The sequence below is a fragment of the Petaurus breviceps genome, unplaced genomic scaffold, assembly GCF_028583685.1.
Source record: "Petaurus breviceps papuanus isolate PSGF00001 unplaced genomic scaffold, PetGlider_PUasm1.0 151, whole genome shotgun sequence".
NCBI lineage: Eukaryota > Metazoa > Chordata > Mammalia > Diprotodontia > Petauridae > Petaurus > Petaurus breviceps.
In genome coordinates this window covers 995,095-1,018,931 of record NW_027185712.1, presented here as the reverse complement: position 1 = coordinate 1,018,931, position 23,837 = coordinate 995,095, and the positions used below count along the sequence as shown (strand labels likewise).

The window sequence follows — 23,837 nt, the reverse complement described above, 5'->3', positions numbered from 1 at the left end:
CTGGGATGGGGGGATGGGGAGGATCCGAGTCTGTGACTGAAGACTCGAGAGGGAAGGGGAGGAAGGGCCAGGGTCTGGGATGGGGGGATGGGGAGGATCCGAGTCTGTGACTGAAGACTCGGGAGGACCAGGGTCTCTGACTAGGAAAGAAGAGAATCAACATCAGGGACAAGGTTCGGAAGACCGGGGTCTCTGATGCGGGGGAAGCCAGGGTCTGAGACAGACGGGAAAGGAGAGTCGAGGTGTGGGACTGGGGGTCGGGGACAACTGGGGTCCGTGATTGGAAGAGGCGATGGCAGGGGGTCGGTGACGGGGCAGGGGGAGGTAGCTGGGAAAGGATCGGGGTCTGTGATTGGAGGGCGAGGAAGGGCTAGGGTCTGTGATTGGGGGGCTGAGACAGGTCCGGGAGTTGTGACGGGGGAGTGTTGGGGGGGGGGGGGGGGACTGGGAAAGGACCGGGGTCTGTGATTGGGAAGCTGGGAAAAGGTCGAGGTCTGTGATTGGAGGGTGAGGGAGGTCTGGGGTCTGTGATTGGGGGGCAGGAGGGGACCCAATGTTGGGCCCAGGTAGGGTCACCGTCCCAGCCTACAAAGGGAGGGGGAGCAACTGTGACGCGCCAGAGTGGTTGGGGGGAGGTACGCTGGGGGCCACCCGGAAGGGGAGGGAAACGCATAATGGGGAGGACGTAGGTCCGCAGAGCCCTACCTTGGTTTTAGCCCGGCTGGCCTTGGCCTTGGTCCGACGCGGGGGCCTCACCGCCTCGGCCATGTTTCCGGCTCCAGCTCTGACCCGGGTTTGTTATTGTCAAAATGCTTCCCCACGCACAGTCCTCTTCAGTTTCCGGCCTCCGTCACGTGGCCTTCGCCTCCACCAATCCCCTACGAGGGGTCGGACCTCGAAGCCCTACGGGCCTAGGAATAAGGCAAACTACCCCGCGCTGCCGGCTTTTTCCCGGGAACGAGCTGGGCTCGCGGGAGTCGCAGCTTCTCCCAGTGACCCAGATCAGTCCTGCCTCGGTGCTGGGAGCCCGGCGGGGAGGGGAGAGAAGAGCGCATGCGCCCTGCGCCTTCCCGCCTCCACCCCTCCTCTGGCATAGACCCGGCGCTGCAGGGGCCATCTGGTGCCCTGACCCCGAGCCCTGCTAGGCCCGTCCGTCCGATCCTTTAAAATCCTCCTGCGCTGGGGACCCCACGGCCCCCTAGAGTGGCCCATTCCATTTTGGAACCTCGCTCATTGTGTCCTTAGGAAGCTTTGCTTTTTGTTTTTGTTTTGCGTTATGGAGATGGAGAACTCACGGAGCTGCCCTTTCTGTTCTTTTATTTCAGCCAAAAGTTGGCTTCTCAAATTCTACTGCTTCTTCAGTATAGGTATTTCCTCCCCTGAAGATCTTGGAGGTGCTGTGGCCGAAAAAATTAATTATCCCTAGACCAACCCTGAAGCTGTCCTCTAATGCTTCCACATATTATTTACTTTGTACTTTACTATCAATTAACTTTGAGTTTATTAGTAGTATTTGTCTATATGTCACCTTGGTACTGTTGTATATTACTTTAATACTATTGTATATTTCATATTGATACTTTGATACTATGATATATACTTGTTAATTACTTTGGGTTTGTTAGTATACTGACTAGTTCTATTGTATACTTACAATGCTGTCGGTGCTATTGTATGCTTACTTTACTATTAGTTAACGAGTTTACGTGAGGAATGAAAAAATCTGAGAGACAAATTTCTGGGCAAATGACAATCATTTTATTAATTATGGCTATTGAATAATTAATAAACTTTTCAGCAGCACTCTCAGGAGTCAAAGAAAGAATGAACATTATTGTGAGGAATGGGTTTATTCTAATGAGGGGCTGGGGACAGAAACTGATCCCAACCCTCTGGGAGGAAGAAACTACCTCCATACTCTGACCACCCTGCCTGGGGCAGTCTTCACAAAAGTGATCCACCCAGTCGACTTCTGAAGCTTAGGGCCAGAATTCACCTAGATTAGATTCTCTTTGTAAGGTCTCTCGGACATCTAGTTGGGTGGGGTGAAAAGCTTGTACCCTGAGGATTTGGGCAATCTCATCTATCAGCTTTGTCCTTCATTGGGACTGGGCTTTGAATGAGGAAATGGGGGGGGGGGGGGGAGGAAGAAACCCTGGCTCTCACCAATATTACTTGGTTATTAAAAATCATTTCTCTCAATGTATGTCTTCATATAAACTTCTTGAGACCAAGAGCTTTCACTCTTGATTTTGTATCCCCAGAACCTAGTACAGTGCATCCTAGGCACGTAATAACCACTTAATTATGTCACTTAGTTGGGACCAGCCAGAGTTTGCACTTTTCCTAGCATTGACTTCCTTCCAGAACCCAGGACCACCTTCTTTAGAGACGTTCTTAAACATTCATTGCAAATGCTGGAAATTAGTGTCTAGTTAGAGCATAGTGACTCTTCTGAACCTTTTCATTCTTCAAACCTCCCATGGCTCTTTCTCTCCCTTCTTTCTAAGCTGAGGGTGCAGCTAAGTGGTGCAGTGAATAGAGCACTGAGGGGGGTGCTTGGGATCTATGTTTGTAAAATCTATTTGTAAACTCAATTTGTAATACCAATTTGTAACATCAGTAATGATGGGGTGCTTGGGATCTATATTTGTAACATCAGTCAATAAAACTTTGTAACAACAATTTGTAAAATCAGTCTGTAGAATCAGGTTTCCCTTTCCCATCCTCAAACTCTGCCCCTTCCCCCATCTGAACTTTGCCTAGACAACAACTTTGACTCCTCTGGCCTAACTTAATCTCATGTCTTCTCCAGTCTGGCCCAAATCTCATCTCCAAGTTAAACTAACTATGCACTGAGGTCCCTTACATCCATCCAGTCAGCCCTGACAATGGTAGCCCTACCCTTTAAAAGTAAAAGCCTGTACCCCTCTCACTTGCAGGTCTCCTAAGGATCCTTGCCCACTGTAAAGCCTAGAATAAACTTTTTCTTTCTTTTTTTTTTTTTTTAAGCAATCAGGGTTAAGTAACTTGCTCAAGGTTACACGGCCAGTTATTTCTGGGTGTGGTGCTGAGTGTCCGAGCCCGGGATTCGATCTCCAGGTCGTCCCAACACTAGAGCCAGTGCTCTTACTTGCTGTGCTACCTGGCCGCCCCTAGAATAAACTTTTTCAACTCTCACGCCAATTAAGCCTGAGACTTTAAATTCTTTCCAGATGCTATTGCAGGTTTTCTGGTCTTAGATAAGATCAGAGTTCCTGCTGAACCTAATAGCCATCCCTTATCAGCACCAGCCCCAGAATCAGGAGGACCCGAATTCAAATGTGGCCTCAGAGACTTGACACACTTACTGGCTGTGTGACCTTGGGCAAGTCACAACCCCAACTGTTCTGCCTTCCCCCCTCAAAAAAAAGACACTAAGTTTAGAGTTTATATTTTACAGAAAAGATTGCTACCATTCATCTTGAGCTCTTCCTCCCACTTCTTTATCTCCTATTGACGAGGGACGGAATCCCAATAGGTTCAGCAGATAAAGAGTCCTTTACGGGACCTGCAAGTGAGAGGGGTACATGCTTTTACCTTTAAAGGGTAGGGCTGCCATTGTCAGGGCTAACTGCACGGAAGGGGCCTCAGTGCGTAGACAAAGGTCAGAGCTGACCAAGAGGAAAATGTGAATAGATAGTTTAGATAACATTTGGGCCAGGTCAAAGGAGACAAAAGGCAAGGATAAAGGAGGGTGTGGGCCAGGCCCAGAAGAAATGAAGAGATTAAGTAAGAACAAAGGAGTCACAGGATGTTGCCTAGGTGGAGTATGGGATAGGGAGAAGGGGCAGAGCTCAAGGATGGGAAAGGACAAATTGCAGTTACAATTTTACAAAACAAAGTGCAGTTACAAAGTCACAGACTGGTTTTACAAGTTGGTTTCACAGATTGACATAGACCCCAGGTACCCCATCATTTCCCCCTTAAACAGATGGGGCCTGAATTCATTTGGGGCAGGGGCAATGGTCTCATCTTGAACTGCTTCCAGCTGGGAAGGGATGTAGAGCTGTCCCTGCCTCACAGGGTCCCATCTAAGGGGTGGGATTGGTGGCCAATGTCCGGAATTTGTTGGACACCAGATCCAAGGGGTGAGGGGTAGCAACTTCGGTTGATATCCAGCCTGAGCAATCAACTGCAAATGGAAAGCACTGAGCCTAGAAGAGACAAACTTAGCAAGGAGGTTAAGCAGACAAGGACCAGGAAAGGGGCCAGTATAGGGAAAAGCCAGGACCACCATGAGGAAGAGGAGGAACCTGGTGCACTAACGGCTTCATGAAATTCTTCCATCCAATTGGCCTTTTCCAGTATATTTTTGGTGTGGAGTTCTACCTGTTGATAATTATTGATATACATGCAGCAGGAGGTGTTAGCTAGGGCACAAACACCCCCACCTAGAGGCCAGCAGATAATCTAAGGCTATGATTTTAGAACATTGTCCGAAAAACCCCATTTAACTCGTTTTAAAGGAGAAGTGCTGGGCTTAATGATATTATAAATAGTCAGAGGGGGTGCGAGAAATCCCAGGGAACACATACCTCATCCCCAGAATTCACACCCTCTGGCCCACTCATCCCACAAAGAAAGGAATATCCTTGGGGAGCACAAATGGGGCCCCAGTTTTGTTTGTAATAGGTCTCGGACATGAAGGTTCCATGGGTTAGTTAGATTGCATGACAATGTTTCTGGAAGAAGAGTCACCTGCAAGTGAAGGGTGCTGAGCCTAAAAGACACAAATCTAGCAAAAGGATTAAACAAACAAGGGCCAAAAAGGAGTAACAGAAAATTGACCAGAAGCGGAGTGAGTATGGGCTAGTATAACCCATTACTCAGACTATTTCACTGTCCTTTATATTTTCCCATAGAGTAGGCCTTTCAAAATCCCACTAGAGATTTAAAATTTCTTCTAAAAGTATTTTCCCTTCTTTTAAAAACAGTTTCACTATCATTCATATTCAGCCACAATCTCCTCCTTTGCTCCCTGTCTCAAGTTATAGGCAGACCTTAATCCTTAACCAAGACCTATTCAAATCATCCCATTCCATTGTCTCCAGCAGATTGCCCTCCCTATAATCCACATTTTATCACATTTTCAGTCTCTCCCTTTCCTTCCCTACTGTCTATAAATATACCCATGTCTCCTCCATCCTCAAAAAATCTTCACTTGATCATTCCCCATTAACTATCCTATATCTCTTTTACCCTTTGTGGCTAAACTCCTTTAAAAGGCTATCTTGGAAAGATGCCTCCATTGTCTCTTCTCAACCCTTTACAATCCTACTTCTGACTTCATCATTCTGAAACTGCAGTGTAATGATTGCTTAATTGCCAAATCCAGTGACCCTTTCTCAATCTCACTCTCAAGTTTTCTGCAACCTTTGACATTGTTGATCACCCTCTCCTTCTCCATGCTCTAGGTTTTTGGAACACCACTCTTTCCTGGTTCTCCTACTTAATCTGAATTCTCCTCAGTCTCTGGCCGAATCCTTATCCAAATCATGCCCTCTAACCGAGGTCTCATACAATGTTCTCTTTTAAATTAAATATTATGTTCATTTTTAGTTTACATCATTTCCACAAGATTTTGAGTTACAAATTTTCTCCCATCTTTCCCCTACCCACTACTCCAAAACAGTGATCCCTACCCCAATCTGCTCTCCTATATCCTTCCCCTTCCCTCCTCCGACTTTCTAGTTGAGCAAGATGGATCACCATACCCCAGGGCCTGTATATCTTATTTCCCAGTTGCATGTAACTAATAATAATTTTTTTAAACATTTGATTTTAAAACTTTGCATTCCAGATTCTTTCCCTTTCTCCCACATTACCTGCTGTTACTGGGAAAATAAGTGATTCAATATAGGTTGTACATGTGTAGTTGAAGAGGGTACCCACTAAGAGCTTTAGGGTTGCTCTGGAGACCCCAAAATACCAACACGCCAGGTCCTGCCGAATGACTTCAACTCGAATCTTCTCAGCTAAAATAAAGTAAAATTTAATAAATGTTTGCTTGCATTAGACACAGAATAAGTCTGTGCTGGGTCATTCAATGGCGCCCTCACAGCTCTCTCACTATTCTGTGGCATTCTATGGTACTCTCCCTCTTCCATGGCACTCTCACTATTCTATGGCACTCTCACTCACATGGGGTGAGATATACAGAAGGTTGTGGGAGGAATCTAGGGGTGGTCTAGAGTTTGGGGAGGGTCTTTAGGAGGAGTTTATGAGGTCAATGAGTGATTAATAGTGGGAAGTAGCTGGAGACTACAGACAATGATGAGCTAGGCCAGTTCAAGGGTGGATTGATATTTTAATAGGTGGGAAGTCTAGGAACAGAGGCTTGGGCTCTTGGCACAATGTAAGGCTTATTTCCTCATGCAAATGCCTCATCAAATGGGATGATTTAATCAAGAGTCCAAGGGTGGTTCCCAGAACCTGTACCTCAAGGATTCAAAGAGGGCTCAAGAGGACTCCTCATCATAGTTACACAAAATATTTCCTTCCATAGTGGATATATTGTGAAAGACAGACTATATTTCCCTCCATCCTATCCCACCCCCAACTTGTTCTATTCTCTACTTTGACCCTGTCCCTTTTCAAAAGTGTATGCTTCTAACTACCCTCCCCTCAAATTACCCTCCCCTCCATCATCCCCCCTACTTCCCTCCCTAAGCCAAATTCAATGAGAGTAAGGTTGACCCATTCCCTTTTGCCTTTCTATTCTTCCCCTCCATTGTAAGCTAGTCCTTGCCTTTTATATATGAGATAATTTAACCCATTCTGTCTCTCCCCATCTCCTCTCATTATATTGCTCTCTCACCTCTCAATTTCAACTTTTAAATATCATCCCTTCCTATTCAGTTGATCCTGTACCCTCTGTCTATGTATACCTGTACACATATATACACACACTCACATGTACCGTGTTTCCCCATAATAAGACCTATCCCGAAAATAAGCCCTCCCCTTACTATGTAAGATTCCTCTAAAATAAGCCCTATTGAGATTGCTACTGTAGTGAAGGTGATCCCCTTCCCTACATGCTACATTACAGTACCCTCTGTATGCACCGTACCCCCCCCCCCCCGGGTGAAACGCACGCCGCACTCCGAGCTGCATCCAATCAGAGCTGCAGCAGTGAGCGCATCATCCTGTTCTTTATTGAATTCATTATTGAATAAAGGTACATTTTTTTGTTCACATTTACCTGTTTAATAAAATTGCTGTCAATGTTCATTAAAATAAGCCCTCCCCTGAAAATAAGCCCTCTGGTGTTTTTCTGTCCAAAAAAAATAATAAGACAGTGACTTATTATCGGGGAAACACGGGTATTTATACACACATATATCCTCCTATATAGACATATATATGTATGTATACATATATTTATTATCCCTTCAACTATCCTCATACTGAAAAAGGTTTCATGAGTTACAATTATTTTTTTCCATGTAGGAATGTAAATAGTTCAACTTTGATAAGTTACTTATGCTTTCTTTTCCCTGTTTACCTTCTCTTGCTTCTTTTATCTTAATGTCAGATTTTCTATTCAACTCTGTTTTTTTTTTCATCAAGAATGCTTGAAAGCCTTCTATTTCATTGAATGACCATATTTTCCCCTGAAACATGATACTCAGTTTTGTTTAGTAGGTGATTCTTGGTTTTAATCCCAGCTCCTTTGACCTCTTCAATATCATATTCCACACCCTTCCATCCCTTAATGTAGAAGCTGCTAGATTCTGTGTTATCCTGATTGTGTTTCCACAATATTCAAATTGTTTCTTCTTGACTGCTTGTAATATTTTCTTCTTCATCTGGGAATTCTGGAACCTAGCTATAATATTCCTAGGAGTTTTCTTTTTGAGATCTTTTTCAAGAGGTGATGGGTGAATTCTTTCAATCTCTATTTTTCCCTCTGGTTCTAAAACATCAGGGCAATTTTCCTTGAGAATTACATGAAGGATGATTTCTAGGTTCTTTTTTTTTATCATAGCTTTCAAGTAGTCCAATAATTTTTAAATTATCTGTCCTCGATCTATTTTCCAGGTCAATGGTTTTCCAGTGAGATATTTCACATTGCCTTCTATTTTTTCATTTGTTTGTATCTGTTTAATAGTATCTTGATTTCTCATAAAGTCATTAGCTTCCATTTGCTCCAATCTAATTCTGAAGGAATTATTCTCTTCAGTGAGCTTTTGAGATTCTTTTTCCATCTGACAAATTCGGCTTTTTAAGGCATTCTTCTCCTCATTGGCTTTTTGGGCCTCTTTTGCCATTTGAGTTAAATCTATTTTTTAAGGTGATATTTTCTTCAGTTAGGTTGTTGACTCTCTTTTCATGATTTTCTTGCATCATTCTCATTTCTTTTCCCAGTTTTTCATCCACTCCTCTTACTTGATTTTCAGAATCCTTCTTGAGCTCCTCCATAGCCTGTAACCAATTCATATTTTTCTTGGAAGCTTTTGGTGCAGGAGCTCTGGCTTTGTTGTCTTCCTCCTGTTCCATGCTTTGATCCTTTTTGTCCCCCCAAAAAGGAATCTAAAGTTGGATTGCTGTGCTTGCTTTGCTTCCTTTGCTTGCTCTTGTTGCCACTCAATTACTTGACTTTTGAGCTTTTTGCCACAATAGAACTCTACTTCCAGAGAAGAGAGCTTTGTCCCAAATCTCTGGAGTTTTTGTAGCTGCTGGAGCAATTAGGAGGGCACCTTCTCTACAGCCCCCACTGGCTCACTGGTCACACACCTCAGGACACCACCCAAGATCGCAATCCAGATCCAGGCAGGTTAAAACAAGAGCAATTACCCTTTGAATGCTCACTTGGCCCCCCTACAATCTGCAGGCCAGGAGCTCTGAAGCAGCCACATGGAGGCAGCTGCACGGCTGCCATGTCTCCACCGCTTCTCACTCGGGGAGCAGAGGCCAAACCACACCTCTGTTCCCCCCAATTCCAACAGAGTTCTACACTGACCTTTTACTTTGTCTTTGGCATTTGTGGATTGATAATTCTGGAAACCACCACAGCAGGTGGCAATCCACTGCCCCAAATCCCAGGGCATTGGGACTGCCCTGGGGCTTACACCAAGGGTTCAGGCAGGGCTGGCCTTGGCTCCCAGCACACTGCAATGGACCCTTCCTGCCAGCCTGCCAGGCTTCCTTCAGCAGGAGATTTGTTTCTCTCTGTCACTTTGTGGATTCTGTAGCTCTAAAATTTGTTTAAAGTCATATTTTATAGGTATTTGAGATGGTTATGGGGGGAGCTCACAGAGTTTTCCTGCTTCTATGCCACCATCTTGGCTCTGCCTCCTGGCCTTTTCTCACAATGTTCTCTTTTAGATCCTCTTCTCCCTCTATGCTACTTGATCTTATCAGCTCCCACAAATTTAATTACCCTCTTTATGCTGATGATTCTCAGATCTACTTATAATGCTCTAACCTCTAAATTTAATCCCCATTTTTGCCCCTCCAAATATCTTTCAAACATCTTGAACTATGTATCCAGTAAACATCTTAAATTCAACATATCCAAAATTGAATTCATTCCCTCAATTAAACCCTCCCCACTTCCTATCTTCCCTATTGCTATGGAGAGCAACACAATCCCCCTAGTCCCCTAGAGTTTTAACCTAGGTATCATCCTCAACTCTTCACAGTGTCTCACCTCCCAAATATCCAAAATGTTGCCAAGGCCTGTTGCCTTCACCTTGCAAAATCACTTCAATATGATCCCTTCTCTCCTCTGACATTTCTACCATTCTGGTGCATGCTCCCATCCCCTCATGCCTGGACTATTGTAAGAGGCTGCAGGTTGGTCTAGTTATGAGTCCCCACTGCAATTCATCCTCCATTCAGTCACTAAAATTATTTTCCCAAAATGATGAGGTTTAAGGTTTAGGGGTGCTTGAGGCAACATACCAGTTGACAAATGAATTTGACTCAAGTTTTCTCTCAGCCAAAGTAAAGCAATGTTTATTAAAGGTTTGCCATAATGGGTATACAATTTTGTTTTATTTGTCAAATCTTTATTGGGTAAGTGGGGAAGATTGGTAGAGTCCAGTTTAGTCCTTCTTGGCAGCAGCCTTCCTCACGGCAGCTAGGACATTGCTGAGTTCCTCTCTTTTCCTCTTGGCTTGGATGTGAGTTCCCACCCTTTGTTTGATGAACTTAAGGACTCGCTTATCCTTGGAGACTTTTAACAATTCCATGGCCCGCCTTTCATAAAGGGCAAATCCACACACCTCCTGGATCATATCCCTCACAAATTTGTGTGTTTGGTCAAGAGCCCACGGCAGCGGCAGTGTCACAGCTTTGAAACGTTTTTCATAACTTTGTGGCCTTTGTTGAGGCCCATGGCCATGGGGTACTGGATAGCCATGGCTGCCACACTTAACCCCACTGGCAGCCACAGCAGAAGGGAGGAGAGAGCATTGAATTCTGGGATATGTCCATAATGGGTAGACTCTTAAGGAGCCTTGGTATCTGTGACTCTTGTACTGGACAAGAAGATCAAAATAATCTATCACAGAGTGAGACTGTGCTAGAAAATTCTCCAGGGCCATCATGGAGGTAAGATTGGTCCTATCTACAGAAAGGTTGAGGGAGGAATCTAGGGGTAATCTAGAGGAGGAGTTTGGGGAGGGTCTTCAGGAGGAGTCAGATGAGGTCTGACTCCAGTGATGAAAGATTAAGGGTAGTAAGTAGCTGGAAGCTATCTGGAGATGAGACAATAGAGGACTGGGCTAGTTTAAGGATGTATAGATATTTTGGGAGGATCAAGGGTGGGGGCTAGATGGACAAAGGAGGATTAGGCTAGTAACAGAGATTTGGGCCAGCCACAAAGAAAGGCTTATGGACTCAGGCAAATGCCTCATCAAATGGGAAGATTCAATCAGAGTTCTAGGGGGTTTCCAGAGCTGTACTTCATCAAAAGCACAGGTCCAATCATGTCTCACACACACACACACACAACATACTCACTGAATTCCAGTGGCTTCCTATTCCCTTCAAGAACAAATACAAAAGGTTTTATTTGCCATTCAAAGCCCTTCATAAACTAGCTCCTTTCTCACCTTTTAGTTTTCTTTCACCTTACATCCAACATCACTGACCTCCTGGCTTTTCCACAAACAAGACATGCCAGCTTTCAGGTCCAAGCATTTTCTCTGGCTTTTCCCCAAGCCTGGAATTATCTTTCCCCTCCACTCTACCTACAGATCTCCCTGACTTCCCTTTGATGTGGTACAGGTTCTGGGAACCCCCTTGAGTTCTCCTTGAATCTTCCTGGGTAAGGCATTTGCCTGAGGCCATAAGCCTTTCATTGTGACTCTGCCCAAATCTTTAGCCCTCCTTTGTCCAACAACTTCCCATCCTTTATCCTCCCAAAATATCTATATCCAAATCTGTTACACCCTTAAACTGGTCAAGCCCACCATTATCCAGGTAGCCTCCAGCAACTTCCCACCCTTAATCGCTCATTACTGGAGCCTGACCTCATCTGACTCCTCCTGCAGACCCTCCCCAAACTCCTCCTCTAGACCACCCCTAGATTCCTACCACAACCTTTCTGTATATGAGACCCCATCTTGCTTCCATGAAAGAAGAAAGGCTGGAGAATGACCTAGCACAGAGTCATTCTGTGTCAGAGGATTCTGGCCCGATTTCCAGTACAAGCATCACAGATACCAAGGCTCCTTAACCCATCTATACCCATTATAGTGAACTTTTTTTTTTTTTTGCTTTTTGGAGGACAACTGGGGCTAAGTGACTTGCCTAAGGTCACACAAGTAGTAAGTGTGTCAAGTGTCTGAGGCCGCATTTGAACGCAGGTCCTCCTGACTCCAGGGCAGGTGCTCTATTTACTGTGCCACCTAGCTGCCCCTGTGAACTTTTAATAAACTTTGCTTTTCTTTGGCTGAGAGAAGACTTGAGTCAAACTCATTAGGCAGGACCAGACATGTTGGTATTTTGGGGTCTTGCGTACCCCTAACCCTAACATCATTTTATGATGACCCTCAACACTTTCAGTCCCAACTAAAATCCCATCTTCTACAGGTAGCCTTTCTCTACCCCTCTTAATTCTAGTGCCTTCCCTTTTCTAAGTATTTTCTGTGATTCCAATATATAGCTTGTTTACACATATTTGTTTGGACATTGCCTCTTCCATCATTTGAACATTGATTGAGAGAAAGGACTATAGTTTGCCTCCTTTAGTATCCCCAGTGCCTGGAACATAGTAGGTGCTTAATAAATGTTTACCAATTGAGGATACTGAAATGATTATTTCTCTCTCATAATAATAGCCAGTTATTAAAATTGGGAGACCAATGCTTTTTTCCCTGTCCTATTTCATTGTCCAAAGATGAGTTTCTCTAGGACAGAGCTGATAGACGATAGGATTAACATTCTCCTCATTCTAGGTAATGCTACTCTACTCAACTATATCAGACTTTTTTTTTGGCCTTTTGGAGGGCAATTGGGATTAAGTAACTTGCCCAAGGTTACAGGGCTAGGTTTGTGTGTGTGTGTTGGGGGGGGTGTGGGTGTAAAGTGTCTTGAGGCCGGAACCAAATTCAGGTCCTCCTGACTCTAGGGCTTCACTCACTTCGACACCTAGCCACCCCCTAGATCAGACTTCTAATCTAAAATGAATTCCTGCCTTTTGTGTTCCACTCCAGCAGTGGAGATAGATCCTCTGTCTAGGTTGCCCAGGGCTGTGGGTAGTCTAGGTGTAGAGATAATCCCTTTATCCAGGAGTGACATATTACTCTCCCAGGCCCTCATTAGAATAGGTCCACCAATCAGAGCTGCCACCCTCAGGAACATCCACTCTCCTAGGGATATATAAACTGTGAGCTGTAATAAGAATGTAAATTTTAAAGATCTTCCCTGCCCCTAGGCTAATGTGCACCTGAAGCCTGGGGTGGGGGAGGCTTGTTTTTCAGTAGATACTTCTTGATTGGCCAGTGAGTCAATAAGGTTGTTACATTCTCTGAGCCAGGAGAAGGCTATATAAGCTCTGATGTGTAGCTTTGTTTTGGGACTCACTTTGAGAAGTGTTCTGTGATTTGATCTGAATTCTGGGAAGCCATTGTTGAGAGTCCCCCGGCTTTGAAAAACTCAGATGTGGAAACCCAGATGTTGACTGGGTATGGATGTAATGGTTGGACAGTTTGGAAATCTGTCTGCTTGATCTGTTTCTGTCTTGATAATTCTGCCTGTATGCTTTGAAGTTTGGGGTGCTGACCTATTTCCCCTGAACAAGGTAAACAATATATGTCTGACTGATTAAAGTAAGCTTGTTAACCCATTTTGAGTTGCTTTCCTTTAACAAAGCAGATCCAAGAACCTGTGGTAGCTGCAAACCCTGAGGACGCTTGGGGTGCTTGCTGCTACAGAGCCCAGTTCCATGAGTCCTCTTTGGTCCAAGAGAGATGACCAAATAATCATTCCTTTTATTAATAAAATGCTAGCATTATTAATAAAAATGATTACCCAGAAACTATGTCTCTCAAATTTTTTAAACATCACAATACCATCAAATGGCACTTGAACTCTCAGAGTCTTAGTTTGCTTTCATTGAAAAATGATGGGGTTAGACTACATCTCAAAGGTTATTTCAAGATCAAAATCTTTTTATTTCCTTTGTGTAGAGAGGGAGACCAAAAAAGGCTTGATGGAAAGACTTCAAATTCCATCATGTTAGGAATCTTTGTAACCCCTGCCTTCAAAATGTTAGAGGAACTTGCAGGAACATGCCTCATCCTTCCCTTGTCTTAGTCACAAAGAAGGTGATGAATAAATACTGAATAATCATTATGTCTATTGGTCAAGAATTTATTGAATATCAATAAAAAGTAAGGATAATACCTTATTTTTAAAAATAATAATTATATATGCTCTAATGCAAACCAATTTAAGGTATACTATTGTAGCGCCAATGCAATATTTACAACACCCACAATCACAATAAAGACCATGACTATGAGTATCACATGATGTTCCATTGCAAAACATGCCAGACTATCCAGATAGAGGATAAAGCTGAAGGATTTATTTAGACTCCAGAAAACCAAATCCCAAAACCAGTAAGCCAATTTCATCATAGTATCAAAGATATTCAGTAGCCATAATAATGCTGAGAGCCATACCGTCCCTCAGCCTTCCCACAAACCAATACAAGATCAATATTTACACACAAAACTCTTTATCTCCTTGCCTAAGTTCCTCTGTCCCCAACTGTCTCCAATAGTCTCCAACTGTCTGGCTAGCTCTCTACCAGCTTCCTGTGGGCTCTGCTTCTCCTCAGTAAACTCCTCCCACCACAGGCTCCATGTTACCACATACAGCCTATCAGGGTAGAGTTTATCTTCACAGCAGGGGAGGTCTTTAGACTCCCCCTAGGTCTTTTAAGAGGCAGGAAGATCTTCAAATTCCTATTCCAATTACAACTACCTAGCTTACACCACTCAAAGAAAGCAAGAAGAAAAAGGCCTTCTCCATGCAAAACCAAAATAATTTACATCTACAAGAATGTATTAGGGTAAAACTTTGAATGCTTCAAATTCCTAAATTGAATTAGTAAATTTATAGTGGGTGCTGAGGTGTTAAGTCTAGACCAGGGTGGGTGTGATACAAAGCAAACACATGAGATACCACTTATCTCCATGCCATGGATAGGGTAACCACTTTTTTTTTTTTTTTATCACATATCAGGCATACAGTTTATGGACACCTTAATTGTCACACACATATACACACCCCTTTCTCTTTAACCCTGTACTGCACAGATAGTCTAAACTCCTTTCTATCCACTTACTAGTACTTCTATCTCCACCCTCTCTCCTCACTAGCACACAGAGCGTTAGGGTGCTTCTTCAAAGACTGGAAATATTCTTATTTTCATGGGCATCATTGTTATGGAAAGAACAGTGAACTTGGAGATTATTTAGTTTAACCCCCTTATTTCTCAAATGAGGAAGGCCTAAAGAATTTAAGTAATTTGACCAAGGTCACATATGTAACAGAGCTGAAATTCAACCTTTTTGCCCTGTCACTACTTGACTGACCTTGGGTAAGTCATTTCAAAGCCTGGGTCTCAGTTTCCTCTTCTCAAAAAGAAGGGGTTAGGCCCACAGTAAGCTACAAATGGATGCATGGCTTAGATATAAAAGGTCACCTTATAAACAAAAGATCAAGGAAGAAATTATCTTTTGGATCTAGAGATGTAGAAAGAGTTCATTAACCAAATAAGTAGACAGGATCATAAATGATAAATGGAAAATTTAGATTTCTCAAAATTATAAAGGTTTATACAAACCTTTATAAAGGTCTTTTATAAAAAAGTCTTTTTTTTTAAAGCTTTTTTTGGAGGGGCAAAGGCAAGGCAATTGGGGTTAAGTGACTTGCCCAAGGTCACACAGCTAGTAAGTGTGTGTCAAGTGTCCTGAGGTCACATTTGAACTCAGGTCCTCCTGATTCCAGGGTCAGTGCTCTATTCACTGCGACACCTAGCTGCCACTTAGCTGCCCCCTATGATTATAAGTCTTAAGAAAACCCAGTTCTGTAAGTGTCCTCCCTAAGCCAGTTTTCAAGTAACCTATGTTGCCATCTAGCGGCATTTTCTTGCTCCCACACCGTATTATTTCCACCTTATTCATTCTACAAGAATATCATACAATTAAATTCATTTCAATTTAACAAACATTAAGTGACTAGGTGGTTGTCTGACTGACTGACTTACTATGTGCAAGGCACAGTGCTAGCTACGAGAGTGTCAGGGATTGACAAGGCTTTACTGGTCTTGTAGTTCCAGGCACCTTATTTTACACATAAGGCCCGGATTCTAAGGTTTAGACAGTTTAAGTAACTTGACCAGTATAATAGAATCCAACTTTCCCAGTCCTATGTTCTTTGTCCTACATAAGACTGAACACCATAGCACTATGCTAATGTAATGGAAGGACTGGGCCCTCATTGGCCTAGTTGAATTAATATGGGGGAGATGTTAATTGGCAATCAGTATCTGGAAGGGGAGAGGGATATACCGTATAAGGATTTGTGCTCAATAATATTAGGAGACCAGCCCCCAACCTTCCAGGTTACGCTGAGAACTCGAAGAAGAAATGTATCGGTCCTAATATGGGGAAATGCCCCACAAGTGCTAGCTAGCTGGGTTTAGGAGAGTGAGCCCAGAGCCATGTGCCATGCCAAGCAATCAATCTTCCATTCTTCCTTTATCTTTTTCCCCTTTCTCACCTAAACTTAAAATTCTCTATAATTGGTGTTTTGAGATTTCATCTCATTTCACTTTCTTTCAAATTCTCTGTAATCTGACTGCCTGATTTAGCAACTGGAATTGCTCTGTTACCAATGATTTCTAAATTCTCAAACTGAATGTCTTTTTCTCACTGCCTATCCTTCTTGGCTTCTCTGAATCATTCACCTGTTGACCATCCTCTCTTTATAGACATTCTCCCCTCTGGGTTTCATGACTCTGCTCTGTCTTGGTTCTGCTACTACCTATACTTCCACTTCTCCCTAGTCTCTTTTACTAGTTCCTCATCCCACCTGTTACCTTGCATATTCTCTGTATATGTTTTTGTGTCTCCCCTTATAGAATGTAAGCTCCTGAGACTTGGTGAGTGCTTCTTTTTTTTGTATCCCCAGTGTTTAGCAGTGACTGACTCACAATAATAATTTAATAAACGCTTGTTGATTGATTATTATGATTGGTTCCTCATTAACAATACATATTCCTCATTAACAATTTCATATATAAATGCATGAAAGAACAAACAATGTAACTGTACTGTGGTTAAATGAAAAGAACACCTGGAGACCCAAGAGTACTGGGTTCAAATCTCATGTTGATATTTTACTGCCTATGTGACCTCAGACAAGGTGTCTTAATCATTTTCTCATTCATAAAATAAGGGGGTTCCAACTGGTTGTCCTCTGAGATTTCTGCTAGCTCTAGACAAAAAGTCAATTTTGTTATGAAATCTGTCTAGTCCTAGGACTTTTTATCAGCTAAAACCTGATATAATGTAAAGAAGAACACTAGGTATATAGTCAGAGGACTTGGCCTGAGAAGCTTGCACTTGTATAACATTAGGCAACATGGTTCACCTCTTTGGGTTTCAGTGTCCTTGTCTGTAAAGTGAGTGTTAGAACTAGGTGGTCTCTGAGGTCTTTTCAAGCTCTAAATCTTAAGATCCCACAATTAGTCACCCTTGCAAAAGAGTTGGCAGATTGTCAAGGCCAAGATATTAATGGTCTCCTCTTTTGAAGAAAGGTAAATCAGGGTGAAATACATTTAAATCAACTTTCTCTTTCCTTGCCCTCCTGCCTCATCCTCACTGATTCTCTATTAGTCAACCATTCCCACTTGCCACATGTTTAGTTGTTAAATAACTTAGACAAGTGGGCAAATAGTTGTCTGCCATGCTTCCATCTAATAACATTGCTGAGCCTTCGCCAGTCATCTTGACATAAGACTTGCCACTGGACTCTGATGACTCTGGAGGAGAGTGGGGCTGATGACTTTGCACAGCCCTCTCTCACTTAAATCCAATTCACTTGCAAGTCAAGACATCACCCTCCTGATGTCACTGGTCCTCTTTGAGAAGGAAGGACGATAAACAACAATAACAACAACATTTCCCATACTTCTTAAGCTCAACACTTTTGTCCCTATGTGGCACCCTTTCTCTCCACTCCTCATACCCTATGTTACTGCTTCTCTTCTTTCTCTAATTCTAACTCATTTAAAATATTTTAGGGGCCTCCAATACCTGAAAGGCCTCAAAAGGATATTTTCATTTTCTACTGCCTAACAGTAATTTTAATTTCAATTGGGTGTACGCTCCACAGAGCAGAAAGTACATCTTATGTAAACTTTGTATGTTCCCCAGTGCTGATCGTAGTGCTCTATATGTAACGGCCCTTAATAAATATTTCTTGAAATAAATGAGCGTAATTCAGAATCAAAAAGGAAAAATTTCCTTGAAAGAAAAATCCAGAAGAAAAAACTCAAGAGATACACACAAAACATCAAGAACTACTACAGTGCATTTCATTTTCTTCCCAAGAAATATTTACAAATAGAAAGCAAAATACAATTAAACTCAACATTTTTTAAAAGCTTGCAACCCTTTAAATCAATCTCTCCATATAATTTTAGACTTAATATGATTCCAATAAATAAAGAAAATAGTGAAATCCCTGAGGAAGTTTAACAATAAATGAAACTTAAAAAAAAAAAGTTCCCCAGGAGCAACTAGGTAATGCAGTGAGTAGAGCATGGCCCTGGAGTCAAGAAGACCTGGGTTTAAAGCCAGCCTCAGACACTTGACACACTTACTAGCTGTGTGACCTTGGGCAAGTCATTTAACCCCAATTTCCTTGCTTTCCCCCCTCAAACAAAAGTTCCCCAATAAAGGAAAATTTTCTGACATTTTTTGTTTTGAGGAAGTGATGGCCTTTATCATACTTTAATTTCTCCATTTTTACTATGTTGAAATAACCACAAAAGGATATTCAGTTTCTGCAACCCTCCTGACCTGACCTCCCTCAAATCCACTAGGCACTTGCATAAGAAAATCGTAAGTATTCAGTTTGCTTTCTACCAGTTTAATTGACTACAATTCTAGAGGACCGATCTACAGTTTATAGACAGAATAACATGGGTCCCTTGTGTTAAAATTTATAACATGCTAAAGAAAAAAAGTTTTACATAAATGTTATTATTATTTTACATTGGTGATTAAAATTTATTGAGCATCTTGAGGATGCTACAAGTTTTCTAGAAGTTATATGACAATACTACTATCAATGTGAATATTACACCTTAGGACCACAGAAGGACTACCAAAGTGTCCCTTGAAGTATGGAGTTAATATGCTTGAATGTCCAAGTTCATTGTATGTGTGTATGTATATGCATGCATGTATACTAAAACATATACAAACATACATGTGTTAGATGTACAACATATGTATATACACATTCATGTGTGGATGTATGATGGTTGTACACACATATATACATATATTTATATATATGCATACATACATATACACAAACTTGTTTTCCCTGAGAAAACCTAACCAGCAGTGATTTTATAGCCACAAAATTATTATTATGAAGAAGAGTGAATAGACTACATACTGTTCATCAGTGATCTATCCTAAAAATAAGAGTGACACTTTAGTTCTTGGTATTTTCATTAGAGGTGGTACAGTGTAGTAGATAAAGTGTTGGCCTCAAAGTTGGAAAGAGCCAGGTTCAAATTCAGCCTTTGACAAATACAGGGTAATCACCTAAATTGGTCAGTACCCCAAACAATTTAAGGGCGATTGGGGTTAAGTGACTTGCCCAATGTCACACAGCTAGTATGTGTTAAGTGCCTGAGGCCAGATTTGAATTCAGATCCTTCTGACTCCAGGGCATGTACTCTATTCACTGCACCACCTAGCCTCCCCCAAACAATTTTTTTTTTTAAGCTTTCAAGTTATCAGTGAGTTTTTCAGCTGCAAGAATTTCCATACCACAAGTTGCCTTCACTGATGAAATCATAGGTTCTAACCAGCCCTAAATTTTTTTCAACAGTAAAGCAGCCTGGAAAAAAACACTAGCTTAAATTTCAGCAGTAGTATTACTGCTCACATTAAGGGAGGGAGGGAAAACACAGGTGTGGTGGAAATCAGGAGGCCTACATCTTGGTGCTAGCTTTACCATTAGCTGTTGTACCTTAGGCAATCACATAACCTCTCTGAGCCTCAGTTTCCTCACCTAGAAAGTGAAAGAACTAGAGCAGATAATCTCTAAAGTCCCTTCTGGCTCTAAGATTCTGACTTCTCCCCTAATGAAATAATACTATTACTGAAAACTTTGCAGAAATAACAGAACTTCCTTTTTACTTAGTAAAATTATCTCTGAGGGGGTGACTAGGTGTCGAAGTGAATATAGCACTGGCCCTGGAGTCAGGAGGACCTGAGTTCAAATCCAGCCTCAGACACGTAACACTTACTAGCCATGTGACCTTGGGCAAGTACTTAACCCCAATTACCCTGCCCTCCCCCCTCCAGAAAAATAAAAGCAAAAAATTTTCTCTGATACCAAGAATAGCTTTCACATTGATGACCTCTTCTTCTGATGTTTCAGCTACACAAAGATTCAAATCTCAAATTCTATAATCATTTCAGAATTTCCAGTAGAAAACAAAAGATTATTCACAATTGCTACCATTAATTGGGAAGAGGAATTTCTTCTGCCTGGATCTTATAGTCTTCAAGGAACTTTTACAACTCATCCATGACAAGTAGAAGAAAAACTTGGCCACCACTTTAAAATATGAAAAGTTACAGAAGAAACTTCAGAGTCTTTATGACTAATACAAAATGGCAGCCAAATCTGCTCCAAATTAACTCCTTGTGAAGTCAAAGCATCAGGTTGAGAGTCTTCAATTCCTGAAAGAGGATAACAAATCACATTCTATTAGAGGGGAACAGTCATGACTGACTAGCTTCTAGTATGAGATGACTAAGAATATGTGTGCATGTGTATGTCTGAAGGCTGTGTGTGCATTCAAGTTCACATATATGTGGGGGCAAAAAAAGTGTATTTTCCAAGAGAGGAAAAGAAATTGCCGGGAGCAAGTGCATAGAATGATAAATATAATTTTCTGTACTATTCAACAATTTGAAACAACAGATTTATTAGTCTCTTACTATGTATGTAGCCCTGACCTAGATCTTGTCTTGATATTGACAGTTTTATGGTTATTGAGAGTATTTGTTTTTTATAATAAATAGCTCCTCCAACAATGTACTAGTATACCTCTCTACAAAGTCTTTTCCTCACAATAGCCCAGTGAAGTAGGTAGCACAAGTACTATTATTCTCATTTTACCAGAAGAGCAAAATGATGCTCAGAAGTAAATTATTTTTACACCCAAGGTCACTCAGCTAGTGTCAGAGTTAGGACTTAAAACTCAGGTTTTTGGGGTACAAGGTCCATGCTCTCTCCATTTTGTCATGCATTCTCTGCATTACCCTCAACAGTGCCATGAACCCAGAGGTAATTCACTATGTCTCTCAATGGCAAAAAAAAAAAAATGGTTCCACAACACAATTTGCCTAATCAATATCAAACTGGAATAAAGGTTCTTACCGTTGGTAATGGTTAGAGTTAATATTGCATTTAGTTACCAAGGAGTAATTATCATCCTCTGTGAAAGAGAAAGAATACAAGGTAAGACAAAGCTAATATTTTTTCCACTGAAAATAACTTACACATTACACTTTAAGTTTTACAAAGTGCTTTTCTTAGAACAATCTTATGAGGTATGTAGAGCAATGAGTTACACAAAAGAGACAATCAGATTGCTGAGTTGCTGTTGTGAAACATGAGTTGACATGGAAGAAATGTAAATGAACCAATGTCCCAAATTTTTTAACATTAGGTGAATTCTTTAGACCATAAGCTATCAAACTGGAATTCAAATTCTGGCAAAATTTGGAGACATATGATTAGAGGGACTTCTTTAAAGCATTTTGAAAAGAATGAAGTGATCACTAAGAGTTGGCATAGGTTCATCAAAAACAAGCCATGACAAACTAAGCTCATTTCCTCTTATAGATAAGATCACAAGATGGGGCAAAGGCCATGTTGTAGACATAGTATGCCTAGATTTCTGCAAAGCATTTAGCCAAGTCTTTCTTTGTGGAGATGTATAGATGTGGACTGGATAATAATATAATTTAGTAGATTTGGAATCCCTTGAATATGAGACCCAGAATTATGAACTTCCTGCCCTATGCAAGATTACTGTGGGAAGAGACAAGATTCAATCACTGCCTTCAAAGGGCTTACAGTCTAGAAGATCTTGTTGTGTTTATATCCAAGGTAGTACTGAACACTGTGAGAGAATCCCTGTGAAATTCTGTTTAAATCTTATTTAACACAACATAAAACCCACACACAAGAAACATTTAGAGAACTATTGAGGTCTAAACTGTAGGTTAATGACTGCACATTCAGTAAAGGTTTAAACAAGGGAGGGGGAAGTGAAAAATCAGCCCAATGTCATATGAAAATCAGACTTAATTTCTTCATGATTAAGCAAACAAATTAGTGCGTAGTCAATTCGTTTTTTAACATCTGCCTCCCATATAAGCTGGTCTAGGCTCTTTATTTACCCTCTTTGGATGTAATCCAAAGGAAACTATACCACAGTTATACTGCCCTCAGGGTAACTCATAAAGGAAACTGCCTGAGAAGAAGCTCCTTTGGGCACTTCAGTAACTAGATCTCTTTGGCTGGACAACAAAAATAGATCTTCCATAAGCCAGATATCCCATTCTTATAAATAGTGTTATAGCAAAGTTCTAGGCTTATTTTCATTCATGTAACTAATCAACAAACTAGCTCCTTGTTCCCTTTGCTTTGTCAAATTCTAGATAACCAAACTTACAGAGAATTTAATTCAAGTATTTGAAAAGGAATTACGCTGGCATACCTGGTATATTTTGAGGAATTGGTAGAGGTCCTCTCCTGCAAAAGAGATGAAAATTAAATGTCTTTCTTTCTTTGGAGCATGTGAATCCTGTTATAGTCTATGTTGTAATAAGCTTCTACTTTCTTCATTCAGTATCAGGTTTTTGTTTTTTGTTTTTTTGGTTTGAGGGCTTCAGTAAGACCTTAAATGAAATATACAATATGCAGCAGGGCTCCACCAGAACCTATGCTTCAGATGTTAATGCGTGCCTAACCTTAGCCCAGCATGGATCTAATTCAACAGAGTTCATATCAGAATAGAGATAAAAAGATACTTGTATATAATATGAGCTAGCATTATGATAATAACCTATTTTATGGTCTATAAAGTCTTTTCCTCACAACAGCCCAGTAAAGTAGGTAGCACAAGTATTATTATCCTCATTTTTAAAAAATTCTTATTCTAGTCTTTATTCTTTTTTCTTTCTTTTTTTAATTAAATTTTATGTTTATTTTTAGTTTACATCATTCATTTCCACAAGATTTTGAGTTACATATTTTCTCCCCTTCTTTTCCCTACCCACCACCACTAAACAGTGATTCCCACTGTATACTCCCTCCCCCAATCTGCTCTCTCCTATATCCTCCCCCATGCCCTCTCCGACTGTCCAGTAGGGAAAGATGAATCACTATACCCTAGTGCCTGTATATCTTATTTCCCAGCTGCATGTAAAAAGAAATAATAATAATGTTTTTTTAAACATTTGATTTTAAAATTTTGAATTCCAGATTTTTCTCTTCCTTCCTCGTCATCTACCCTAACTGGGAAGATTTGATTCAATTCAATTCAAGTCAATTCATTATAGGTCGTATACATGTAGCTATGCAAAACATTTCCATAGTGGATATATTGTGAAAGACTGACTATATTTCCCTCCATCCTGTCCCCCCCCCACCACCACTTGTTGTATTCTCTACTTTAACCCTGTCCCTTTTCAAAAGTGTGTCCTTCCCCCCCCAACCTGCCATCCCTTCCATCATCCTCCCTCTCATTCCCCTTCTCCGCTACTCTCCTGTACAGTGAGATACCCTATTTAGTGTGTATGTCATTCCCTCCCTAAGCCAAATTCAATGAGGGTAAGGTTGACCCATTCCCTTTTGCCTTCCTGTTCTTCCCCTCCATTGTAACAGTTTTCCCTTGCCTCTTCTATATGAAATAATTTACCCCATTCTGTCTCTCCCCATATCCTCTCATTATATTCCTCTCTCACCTCTTAATTTCACCTTTTAAGTATCATCCCTTC

The 23,837-nt window shown here is 41.4% G+C and overlaps 3 protein-coding genes and 1 pseudogene across 4 annotated transcripts in view; 1 reads left to right on the top strand and 3 right to left on the bottom strand.

The window, feature by feature from the left end:
• EPG5 (ectopic P-granules 5 autophagy tethering factor) overlaps nucleotides 1-2,455 on the bottom strand; it is a 139,811-nt gene extending 137,356 nt beyond the window's left edge. The window contains exon 1 of the mRNA XM_069075376.1: nucleotides 706-2,455. Within this exon, the coding sequence (XP_068931477.1) occupies nucleotides 706-768 (63 nt within the window). The 5' untranslated portion in view covers nucleotides 769-2,455. The remainder of the gene's footprint in view (nucleotides 1-705) is intronic.
• HAUS1 (HAUS augmin like complex subunit 1) overlaps nucleotides 1-23,837 on the top strand; it is a 251,400-nt gene that overhangs the window by 89,067 nt on the left and 138,496 nt on the right. The window lies entirely within an intron of this gene.
• On the bottom strand, nucleotides 10,063-10,654 carry LOC138153467 (large ribosomal subunit protein eL36-like; annotated as a pseudogene).
• PSTPIP2 (proline-serine-threonine phosphatase interacting protein 2) overlaps nucleotides 18,651-23,837 on the bottom strand; it is a 90,873-nt gene continuing 85,686 nt past the window's right edge. For both annotated transcript variants that reach the window (XM_069075370.1, XM_069075373.1), the window contains 3 exons: nucleotides 22,556-22,590; nucleotides 21,208-21,265; nucleotides 18,651-20,504 (listed from right to left, as the gene is read on the bottom strand). In XM_069075370.1, coding sequence (XP_068931471.1) covers nucleotides 20,498-20,504; nucleotides 21,208-21,265; nucleotides 22,556-22,590 — 100 coding nt within the window. In that variant the 3' untranslated portion in view covers nucleotides 18,651-20,497. The remainder of the gene's footprint in view (nucleotides 20,505-21,207; nucleotides 21,266-22,555; nucleotides 22,591-23,837) is intronic.